Raw genomic sequence first — 12,236 nt, 5'->3', positions numbered from 1 at the left:
ACGTAATTCCAATAATGACCTTTTCAAAAAATATTGGCGAGTCTTCATTTAAATAGACATCAGGAATTTATCATTCACAAAAATGCATTAGGCAGAACTGACGCTTGTAAAACGCGTTGAGGATTTCATTATTGATCTGTAACGAGTAATTCAAAAAGAGGATTAACTTGAATGCTGAGACTAACCCTGAAATCTGTAGAGCAAAATCCACAACGCTATTTCAATGTGTCGCACACTACAAGACCATGTGATTTATTGCTGGAAATTTCACAGCAAGTCACACCTGATTACAGATGAAAGCTCTGAATTAGGCCCCCGCCGTAAAAATCATTCCATCTCTTGTCTGAGGGCGACAGATATCACAGCTGCATTTTTGCCCTTTCTGAATGGCGTAAATAGTTTAGGGACTCTTGGCATTAGCTTACCGGGGTCTTCACTGGTAGGTCCCGCCATGCCGCCGCTCGATCTGGAGACACGGAAAGTAATGCAGCCATTCTCGTGCAAGCAGAACATGGCGTCGCGCTGGAAGCATGGCATCACCTGAAGAGAAGAGCAATAAAGAGCGGTCAGGTGTCTCTGAACACACGCACATCGCAGCAGGAAAGCAAAAGACTGTCTCAGGGGGGGCTCACCCGGTCTCGGGGCCTCACCCGGTCTCAGGGCCTCACCCGGTCACAGTGCCTCACCCGGTCACAGTGCATCCCCCTGTATCAGTGCCTCACCCTGTCACAGTGCCTCACCCGGTCACAGTGCATCCCCCTGTATCAGTGCCTCACCCTGTCACAGTGCCTCACCCGGTCACAGTGCATCCCCCTGTATCAGTGCCTCACCCGGTCACAGTGCCTAACCCGGTCACAGTGCCTCCCCCTGAATCAGTGGCTCACCTTGCCTCAGTGCCTCACCTTGCCTCAGTGCCTCACCGGATGTATGACGGTACAACGCGTACCATTACAACGCGTCCCTTTACGACGCAGTTTTAACAACGCAAGTCGTTACAACGACTTGCGTTGGGGGGGCGCTGATAGTGAATAGTTTAATTTACTATTCCAACACCAGTCCCCGTGGATAGTAGGGAAGGTGTTGGATAGTAAATTAAACTATCCCCTATCCTAGAGCGCCCTCCAGCGAAAGTCGTTGTAACGACTTTCGTTGTTAAAGCTGCGTCGTAACGGTACCGCGTTGTACCACTTACTTTGTAAAGGATGTTTCCCGCCTCACCATGCCTCAGTGCCTCACCTTGCCTCAGTGCCTCCCCGGTCTCAGGGGCTCACCCTGTCACAGGGGCTCACCCTGTCACAGGGGCTCACCCTGTCACAGGGGCTCACCCTGTCACAGGGGCTCACCCTGTCTCAGGGCCTCACCCTGTCTCGGGCCTCACCCTGTCTCGGGGCCTCACCCTGTCTCGGGGCCTCACCCTGTCTCGGGGCCTCACCCTGTCTCAGTGCCTCCCCCGGTCTCAGTGCCTCACCCTGTCCCAGGGCCTCACCCTGTCTCAGGGTCTCACCCTGTCTCAGGGTCTCACCCTGTCTTAGGGCCTCACCCTGTCTTAGTGCCTCACCCTGTCTTAGGGCCTCACCCTGTCTTAGTGCCTCACCCTGTCTTAGTGCCTCACCCTGTCTTAGTGCATGGAGGCAAAGCACATCCTTCATTTCAAACTCAGGCACTTTCATTAGGAGCGCTGCGGCCACAAAAGTACTTCGTAAAGGAGGAGTCCAGGCAACCAATCAAAAACGCACAACGCAGCAGGAAAGCAAAAGACTGTCTCAGGGCCTCACCCGGTCTCAGGGTCTCGCCCGGTCACAGTGCCTCCCCCGGTCTCAGGGCCTCCCCCGGTCTCGGGGCCTCCCCCGGTCTCGGGGCCTCCCCCGGTCTCGGGGCCTCCCCCGGTCTCGGGGCCTCACCCGGTCTCGGGGCCTCACCCGGTCTCGGGGCCTCATCCGGTCTCAGGGTCTCACCGGGTCTCATGGCCTCCCCCTGTCTTAGTGCATGGAGGCAAAGCACATCGTTCATCCAACACTCAGGCACTTTTATTAAGAGCGCTGCGGCCACAAAAGTACTTCGTAAAGGAGGAGTCCAGGCAACCAATCAAAACCGCAAAACGCAGCAGGAAAGCAAAAGACTGTCTCAGGGCCTCACCCGGTCTCAGGGCCTCACCCGGTCTCAGGGCCTCACCCGGTCTCAGGGCCTCAACCGATCACAGTGCCTCCCCCGGTCACAGTGCCTCCCCCGGTCTCAGTGCCTCCCCCGGTCTCAGTGCCTCCCCCGGTCACCGGTCTCAGTGCCTCCCCCGGTCTCAGGGCCTCCCCCGGTCTCAGGGCCTCACCCGGTCTCGGGGCCTCACCCGGTCTCAGGGTCTCACCGGGTCTCATGGCCTCCCCCTGTCTTAGTGCATGGAGGCAAAGCACATCGTTCATCTAACACTCAGGCACTTTTATTAAGAGCGCTGCGGCCACAAAAGTACTTCGTCAAGGAGGAGTCCAGGCAACCAATCAAAACCGTGGAATGAAGAAGCACCTAGCTACCAAGACCTAAATGGAAATATTCAGACAACAAATGGAGAGAACAGACTGAAGAAAAGAAAATGGAAGGGGGGGGGGGGGGGATATGGTTCGATTTTTAAAAAAACTAAATTACGACTTGAAACAACCATTGATAAAGACAACAGATCTCGCCTATGGAAGAGCTATTTGTTTTGCCAATGTTGTTTAGCCAATTTGTACAGCAGCCTAGCTAAAAGTTTGTGCTGTGGAGTGGGTTAGAATGGAGTGGGTAGGCACAGAGTAGCGTTCAGTGAAGTGGCTTAGAGTGGCACAGAGTAGAGAAGAGGGGCATAGAGGGGCATAAAGTGGAATGGCGTGGAGTGGCAGAGTGGAATGGATATGGGTAGAGTGGTGTAGGGTAGAGTGGCGTGGAGTGGGTAGAGTGGCGTGGAGTAGAGCGGTGTAGAGTGGAGTGCTGTGCCATGGCAAAGAGTAGAGTGGTGTGGGGTAGAGTGGAGTGTTGTGCAGTGGTCTGGCATCGAGTGGTCTGGCGTCAAGTGGGCTGAGTTGGCTAGCGTAAAGTAGAGTGGTGTGGAATGGTATTGTTTGGTGTTGACTGGAGTGGTATTCTGTGGCGTGGAGTGGCATTGTGTGGTATGGAAATCTGTCCAAGTTGCTGATTAATTGCCCAATAGCACTTCAAAGCCTCATTGGGGTAAGTAAGTGCTATATGAATTCAATTCTAATCCAATACAATAGTTTACCAATTATCTCAACCTACGATCTACATGAGCATCTGATGCCTTTGATCCGATAGAGGAGCTTGTTAGTATGTACAACGCTTCTGCAAGGACTGATTTACAAATAAATGCGTTTTAGACAAGGAGGGGTAAGTGATCGAGAAAAGCAACATATATTATGGAGTTGAGGGTAAAGAAGGAGCAAGGTGGCGGCAGAGAAAGAAATAGTACCTCAGTCACATCACAAGCAGGGAACGCACACTAATTAAATCAAATCAAGTTGTGCTTGCTCCGTGCACCGCAGAATGAAACTGAAGTGACAAACAGCATATGCCGGCCAATCAGGAGGCACCATAGTAGAGTGGCAATGATGCCAATGAATGGTACGCACTGGGCAGGCTCCAAACCCTACCATCGCACAGCGCATGCGCTGTGGAGGCGAGACCTAAAAATATGTGTATAGATCGGAAGTCCCCTCTGGGGTTTGGACCAAAGGGTCCTACCAGGCCCAGCCTAGGTGGACTTTGGTGGCCAGGGCTGTGCCACTGTACATACTGTGTCTCTATTAGAAGCTGAGCAATTACCAGTATTTGTACTGTCAGATAAGTAATCTTTGCATCAATGTACTAAGCTGATAACTCTCTCAAACATCACTAGAGAGTAGTTTGCTTTTTATGTATTGTAATAATTTTAATTAAACAAGTAAACTATTTAACAAATACCTGTTCAGAAAGGAATTTGCCATCTGTGTATTCGGTTATATGAAAAGTTGGTTAGCTATAACCCGACAACTCGGGACGGATGAATAGGCCTGCTCGAGGTATTCTCTATGCCCACAACATCCATTCAGTTAGCCTGAAGTGGAGTGGCAGGCTCAGACTGTACATAAGAAGGTGTAGAGAAAATAAGCATTTCTGGTTACCTGGACCTGCATCGGTAACTGTCACCAATAACAGTCATTGTGGCCTGGGCAATACATAAACTTGGATTTAGAGCATCCCTTCTGGTCTTGTTTCTTTACTACACGGTTCCAGAATATTCCTTTCTCTGATAATGGCAGATACGTTTCGGGAGACATTGTAAAGTTATTGAGTGGATGGCTCCTTTAAAGAAATAACATTCATGGAGCAGAGGAGCTCTTTAAGTGCGATTTGAATTAGGGGGGCTGCAATTACAGCGGAAAGGCAGCAAGTGCCAGGCTCTGCTTCTACAGTTCCTTTCAATCTGTCGTTTTCCTCTTATTACCAAGAAATTGATTCAACACAAAACGGGAACGTCTACATTTCGTATTTTCAGAAGTACTGTTTTGCTCTAACCCCTAGAGAAAAGAAGGCCCGTTTGATGTTCTCTTTCTGGTCCCCCTCTGCAGCAACAGCGTAGTTTTCTCACTTGATAACACTGCATTGCGTTCACTGCGTCAGTGGCTGGGATTTGTTTAAACATACATTTATTGCTGAGTAATTGATTGATGAAAACGGCTTTAGGTTGCATTTGGCATTAAGAATGCGGCAGTCCCAAGCGTCCCTGGGACGTGGTCTGTGCTCCGTGGAAGAGAAGACTAGGGCCCCATTAGTGCCTAAAGAATAACCGGGCTTAATGTCAGATTTGCACACAGCATTTTAGAGTTTACATTCCTATGTATGGATGTTTTTATACAGTTGTTGAGGAGCAAAATCACAAAATATATTGTATTTATATCTACAATGAATCTGTGCAAGAGCAGCTGGCCTACGGGGGTGCACGAACTGCGTGGTTTGGAATATGTAAACCTGACTTTTCCAATAGGCCCTCCTCATACAGATTCAGTGCTACTTCTTTCCTGGGTGGCAGCATACCATAGGGGTGATATGCACGCTCATTACAGTCGCATCGTGGGATGCCTGCTCATCTCCCTTACCCACTGTGATCTTGTGCTTATCGCTTGTGTCTACGGTTAAGTTACTGGACTGGCCTGCAGGTTTGTGTTAGAGACCGATGGGCACAAGGTCACATTTGAATCAGGGAGGAAGCATGCATTAGTACCAGACCCGCCAGGAAGGCGTGCTTTTGTCTCTTGTCCAGTGTCCTCCAACAAGTAAATATGCACTAGTCTGCTGCTCTGTATAACTTGCGTCATGATATCCAAGAGATAGGACGTGTGTTTTCACTGCGGAGGTCATGCAAGTTTTAGCCTTGCATATTTTTAGCTTACACTGTAAATAAGCCAGCCAGTCTAAACTATAGGTTTTAAAGCCTTGCCTGCCCTGACTTTGAATAATGTGTTTAGAGTGTCTGAATCAGTGAGACCAGGAAACACCTTCCTCTTCAGTGACTGTGAGTGGTGTAATTCTGCTGTTATCTTGGGCATATGCTGTGGCTCGGTCTTGGCCAGGCAGGGATCTGCAGGCCCTGGCCTTTGCTTTGCTGAAAACTGATTTACAAATAAACATATTTTACATAAGGAGGGGCTAGTAGGCAAGGGAGCAACAAATATCCTAGGGTTAGGGGTAAAGGGGACGGGGCAAGCTGGCAGCCGTGAAAGAAATAGCATCTTAGTCACATCGTGAGCAGCGGACTACCACTAATTAAATCAACCCAGTCTGTGCTTGGTCTATGCGCCAAAGAATTACACGGAAGTGGCATCGAGCAAATGATGGTCAGTTAGGATGTGGCACAGAAGAGTGACAACGATGCCAAGGAATGGCAAGCAAAGGCGGGCTCTAAGCCCTGTACGGTAAACAACGCACTCGCAAGCACAGGCGAGACCTAGAAAGAAAGACAGTGTCTCCATATGGGGATGGGTACTAGAAATCCCACTGTGTGGACTTTGTTTTTCAGCATGCCAAGATATAAGGGAGCAACAACATGTAGATAATTTAAGGAAAAGCAAACACCCGGCCTTGCACAACTTTGGTGGAAGGCAGTGTTCTTCAGAGGTCTTTGCCTTCCAAATGCTTCACCTCCCAACTGCTAACCTGCTTTAAAAACTCGCCGGACATCAGCACCTACGCGAAGAGAGGGAATGCCACGTTCCACAATGTAATGAGAGAGGGATGAGAGGTTTCCCTAACCTAGAAAGGGGTGAGCCAAGAGGGATCTGAAAGTAAGACAGGTTTCCAGAGCTAAGAAGTGAGGGAGTAGAGCACAGAAAAGAAGGAGGAGGCCACTGCGTGCAAAGACCCCTGGCCTTCTTGCAGGGTTTGCAGCCACTGCATGAACGTCCAGTAGTCTAGGATGATAGTTAACAAAGTAGTCGTTTCATACTAAACCACAGCTAGTTTGGACATTCATAGCAAAGAGTGTCATCATCGTACAGCCCAGTATCCAGTTTAAGATGGCGTGTCATTTGGAGGATATCTTTCACTGATAGTATACCAGGAGTAAACCAACCAGCCGACCCACTGGCAAACAGGAAGTGCATCCTGAGACACACAACAAAACTCATGACAGATTGGTAGCATCCCAAACAGAATTTTCACCAAAACAAGGCGGAAGATTCAACTGCGCACCCCTGTACCCTACCTGACAACAGTACCAGAGAAATGCCCAGAAGAAAGGAGTAGCGCCAGTACCGCAGACCCAAAGCCTTTGGCCCAAAGGGTATGTATGCAGGTGGTATTTACATAGCACGAATTGAAGTCCAGCACAAAGCCAACCAGTGGTAGCTGGGTTGTGGACTGTTAATGTGCTTTGTGCAATGTTCTTGAAAGAGGTAAGTCTTCAACTCTTTAAAAAGCGGGGCAGGGCTGAGGCACTCCCAGGGGCGGCTGGTGACATTTGAAATTGGTGAGGCGTAAAATGATTGGCATACTGCATGTTTCCTGTCCTAATCAGTCCTGACTTGTGAAATGGTAACATCCCTTTGGGAGACTAGCTACAACAAAATTGCACCATACAAGTCTCACAGGCACATACATTTGTTCCAAACTTGACCTCAGGTGCAATTTCTGAAAGACTTCGAGTTGTGACTCACTAACATAAGTAACCGTTTACGGCTTTAAAGTTTCGAGAAAAATGTTATTTTCTTTGACAAACATTGGACGGTCCTTCCATGTGCGTACATTCATCTGAAGGACATTACGCATTCTGTAGCATTCAGGTGCTGCCTTTGCAGGATACACCATGCGCTGGTTCATAAACTATTCTCCGGATTCATATCGAGGACCTGAAAAGCACAGTATATAACATTGACGAAAACACGTCAGTTCAAACAGAGGAGAAGGATTTTGCATGGCAGCAGCTCGTTGTTCTTTGGCCATGAACGGAGGCGTTTCAAACCCATGTCTTTTGTGTTCAGTTACCGGCTTCATGACAAATGTAACCTTGACCAAAGCCGTATTTTATTCAGGCCTGAGATTTATCAAGAGGCACCATTTTTTTACCATTGTGTTTTGAATATCAGTGGATTACAGTGGCGCGTAAACAGACCTGGTTCCTGTGCCATAATCGTTCTTTTACCGTATTTGGTGAAATGTATTTTTTACTCAATATTTTACAGAACATTTTCCCAAGTTTTCATTGAAATTTGGAAACACTCAAAAAAACTGTTTCACGTGGAAAGAAAAGTTTATCTTCATTCTGTTCCAATTTATCTCATATTAGTTATTCTCAAATGTATAGGGCGCGACTTCTTGCCAGAAACGTTGGTGAGCTATATAGTGGGGTGAAATGTATACTGGGTGGATTTGCATGGCAGTGCTGTATTGACATAATGTCTGCCATGCGAATAGGTCAAATAGTGGCCAGCCTTTGCAAACAGCCTCTCAATGTGTGACAACGCATTGTTGCGTTTTACTAGTAACTTTTGACTCGTTTGAGTTAGAAATCATTTTTGTTTGCTAAAATCTGAAGATTATGCAACCCATGGGTGGTCGCTTCAAGCCTGTGACACACAATCCCTTATTAACGCGCCGAGCCGGCCACTACTAACAAACACACGAGAGAGAGCGAGACTCTTACTTTTAATTTTTTTCGCAGCAGGAATGGTGGATTTCGAAACTCTCTTCTACAGAGTCTACACTGACTAGTGTAGTGAGTGACGTGAGTGACTTGTGACTCACTACACACGAGTCCAACTGCAAGTGAAGTCCACCACGACCACGAGCGACGACGAGCAGCAGGCACAGGTGTGTGTCCAGACAGACTAGGGAGCGAGCACGCAGACAGACAGTGTGCGTCCCGAAATGGCCAATCACTGCATGGCTTCACATGAAGTCACACAGTGATTGGCCATAGAAAGTGCGGCTGCGGCAGTGTGCCACCACCCACGCGCGGCACCCAAAATGGATTGCAGCGCGGTGGACCAACCAATCCTGGCGCCAGGATTGGCTAGGGGGGCACAGATACCATTCGCCCATTTCAACCCCGGGGGCTGCATCCCTGGGGGTGTTGTATGAAACAGCACCCCTTGGGTCCCTCTCTAAGGGGGAAGAAGTAAGCACATGTGCGGGCTGATCAAAGCTCAAAAATACACATGCACACTACTGCTGCAGCTGAGTGTGGACTGTCACTCAAGATGCAGCAGCCCAGCCCAGCCCCATCCCCTGGCGCCGCGCACTCCGATATTGTGTCGGGACTCGGGCGTGAGGTGAGTGACAGCAGCAATGTCACTGACTAACTGCAGTGCTCCTTTGCAGGCGCGGTGCGTCCACGCCACGAGGCCTAGTGGGGCTACGTCCCTACGCCCCAATGGCTACAGGGATGTAATTACAGATCCTGGCCTGCTGCTTTGTTTTGAGTTGTTTACATTCTTTTTCTGCAGTCTGTGGGTGTCCTGGCTTCAGGTGTGCTGAGAACAACCATAGATGGTGAGCTTGTCTGCAAGATAAGCGTGGGCGCTGGTTGTGATGGCTTCGTAAAAGAACGGGTCCGGCAGATAATAATCAGGCAGGACCAACACATGAGCAACAATAAAAGTAAGCCACCGAAGAGGAAGGAACGGATTCTGGTCCCTGACCCCAAATACCTAAGAAGGAGCCAAGCAAAAACGAGGTCATCCAAATACAGTCACAGCCTCCAGACACAAAAGTAAGAGCCTTGAAAGGAAACGTGCACACTTCAAAGAAAGTAAGCAAGGTGTTAGAAAATGAGCCATCCGGTACAGCATGTAAAGCCTGTGCAACCCAGGCAACCCCCGATGAAAGAAAGCTGCACTAAACCAGATTGACTGCAAACCACACAGAAAAATAAGAAAACAGCCATCATTTCTGAAAACGGCAAAGACACCAAGTGAACACATGGCAATAGAACATCGGAAAGCCTGACCATCAAGGACAGTGGCAAACAGCCATCCGCTGAAGTGAAAACAGAATACAAGAGCACTGAATTTGAAACTACTTTCTCATTGTCGTGCCCAAACAGCCAAACGCAGCCCGAATTACGCTTCCATCTCAGAGTGAAGGTAATGCTAGACAGAAGTGAAGAAGCAAAGAAAGAAGGCAAGCAACATGCTAAAATGGGCACCCCCTCACGAATATGCTTCCTTACATCGCATGCCTTTTCTGCTCATGCTATTACAACATGGTCATTACAACAACCACGTTGTAACCATGCATACTGTTGGAAACGGGATCCAGGGATCCTCTCAAACTTAGTCTCTGAAGGAAGGGGGTAGCGGGACAGTCTTGGTACCAGCCTGGTACAGGAATACCCTGCGCTCAGCTCTAAATCCTTGAGCTGGGGGGTTCGTCGGTATGGGCCGCGGCAGCGCCAGCAGGGCTCCAGAGATGATTTCACGAAGGTGGGCCGTGGCAGCGCCAGCAGGGCTCCAGAGATGGTTTCACGAAGATGGGCCGCGGCAGCGCCAGCAGGGCTCCAGAGATGGTTTCACGAAGATGGGCCGCGGCAGCGCCAGCAGGGCTCCAGAGATGGTTTCACGAAGATGGGCCGCGGCAGCGCCAGCAGGGCTCCAGAGATAGTTCGGCGAAGATGAGCCGCGGCAGCGCCAGCAGGGCTCCAAGGTGGTTACAGGTTCCACGTGGATGAGTTCGTCTCGGTGTCTCTCGACTCCAGGATACAACTGCCGACCTGCTCCGGAGCTGCCCCAGTTATAGGTCTGGCGTCCTTTGATGTCCGGACCCTCGCACTTGAAGGTCGGAGGGGCCGGGATGTGCGTGTCCAGACACCCAGCAGGGGGGTGGAGCCAGCGCCCAGGGAGGCTGGGGCGATCAAAACCAGGCGTCGGGGGACGGTTGGAGGACCATCGAAACTCTTTCCCCCATTGATCCGTCAAGTGGTCTCTTTACCCCCTGGTCGGATCGTGGGGCCTCGATGTCGGGGCTTCGCTGGGTCTGCGGCTGGGGTCGGGCCGAGGCCACGAGGCCTGGTCGTGGAGGGCCCAAGATGGAGTCTGAGCCTGATATGGTGGTCCGGGATAGGGTTCGGACCAGCCGAGGATGTTGAGGAGAGGTTGTCGAGTTCCAACGGGGGAGAGCTGGGGGCTGCCCGGAGGGGGGGCTCTCGTGGAGGGTGGATGGTGCTGCTCTCGGCCGGGGAACAGGGGTCGAGGTAGTCCGGGACCCGCCATGCGGGTGGAGTGGGACCACGCCACGAGGCCGGGTCCAACACACGTCCCCCCCAGCTGAAGGCAGGGAGAGTCACCCATCCTCTTGGGTATTCTCCTCGCCGAGGCGGAAGAAGCGGGACAGGCCGTCTGCGTTGGCGTGGTCGTTGCCTGGGCGATGCTCCACAGTGAAGTCCATCCCTTGCAGGGAGATGGACCAACGCAACAGCTTCGGATTCTCCCCTCGCATCTGCATCAGCCACCGCAGAGGTCGGTGGTCAGTTTGTACCGGAAGTGGGTGCCGAAAAGATAGGGCCGGAGTTTCTTGAGGGCCCACACCACGGCGAAGGCCTCCCGCTCAATGGTGCTCCTGCGCTGTTCTCAGGCCAGCAGGCGTCGGCTAATGAAGGCCACCGGCTGATCAATTCCCTCGGTGTTGATTTGAGAGAGAACTGCCCCGACGCCGTGATCGGAGGCATCTGTTTGCACTATGAATTCCCGGCTGTAACTGGGGGCTTGGAGCATGGGGGCGGTGCACATCGCTGTCTTGAGGGTCTCGAAGGCGGTCTGACACTCGGGTGTCCAGTGTACCTTTGGGGATTGTCTCTTGGAGGTGAGTTCCGTGAGGGGCCCCACAATACTGCCATAGTCTTTTATGAAGCGCCGGTAATACCCAGTGAGCCCCAGGAAGGCTCGGACCTCTGTCTGGGTGATCGGGGGCTCCCAGGCCATGATGGCGTCGATCTTGGGTTGTAGGGGGGCCACCTGGTCACTTCCCACTTGGTGCCCCAGGTAGGTCACGGAACTTTGGCCGATCTGGCACTTGCTGGCTTTTATTGTTAGTCCGGCCCGTCGGAGGGCGTCTAAGACCTCTCGGAGATGTTGGAGGTGTTCAGCCCAGTGGAGGCTGTACACCGCGATATCGTCCAGGTAGGCGGGTCTGAACTCCTCGAGCCCCGCCAGCACCTTATTCACCAGCCTCTGGAACGTGGCGGGGGCATTTTTCATTCCGAAGGGCATTACCCTGAAGTGGTAGTGGCCATTGGGGGTGGAGAAAGCAGATCTCTCCTGGGCAGCCGGGGTGAGCCCGATCTGCCAGTAGCCCGCGGTTAGGTCGAAGGTGCTTAGGTACCGGGCCGCCTCCAGGTGGTCGAGCCCGGGGGATGGGGTGAGCGTCTGTTCGGGTGACGGCGTTCAGACCCCAGTAGTCCACACAAAACCTGAGTTCAGGGGCGACTCCAGGGGCGGCGGCCTTGGGGACCAGGACAACAGGACTGGCCCATGGACTGTTGGAGGGCTCGACCACCTCCAGAGCCAGCATTTTGGACACTTCTGACTGGATGCAGGCTCGCACTCGATTGGGAACTCGGTAGGCCCGGTGCCGCACAGGCGGGCTATCCCCGGTGTCGACATCGTGGAGGCACCATGGGGTGACCCCGGGAGTGAGAGAGAATAGATCGGCAAATTGTCTCAATAGTTCAATCTCGGCGTTGTTCTGGGGTCAGGGTGGAAGAGAGGTTGACTCCTTCCACGGAG

The 12,236-nt window shown here is 51.4% G+C and overlaps 1 protein-coding gene across 1 annotated transcript in view; it reads right to left on the bottom strand.

The window, feature by feature from the left end:
- WDR11 (WD repeat domain 11) overlaps positions 1 to 12,236 on the bottom strand; it is a 635,868-nt gene that overhangs the window by 471,590 nt on the left and 152,042 nt on the right. Inside the window, exon 7 of the mRNA XM_086922941.1 lies at positions 426 to 540. Coding sequence (XP_086779067.1) covers positions 426 to 540 — 115 coding nt within the window. The remainder of the gene's footprint in view (positions 1 to 425; positions 541 to 12,236) is intronic.

The sequence above is a fragment of the Lissotriton vulgaris genome, chromosome 5 (genome assembly GCF_964263255.1).
Source record: "Lissotriton vulgaris chromosome 5, aLisVul1.2, whole genome shotgun sequence".
Taxonomy (NCBI): Eukaryota; Metazoa; Chordata; class Amphibia; order Caudata; family Salamandridae; genus Lissotriton; species Lissotriton vulgaris.
This window is presented reverse-complemented; position numbering and strand designations above follow the sequence as displayed.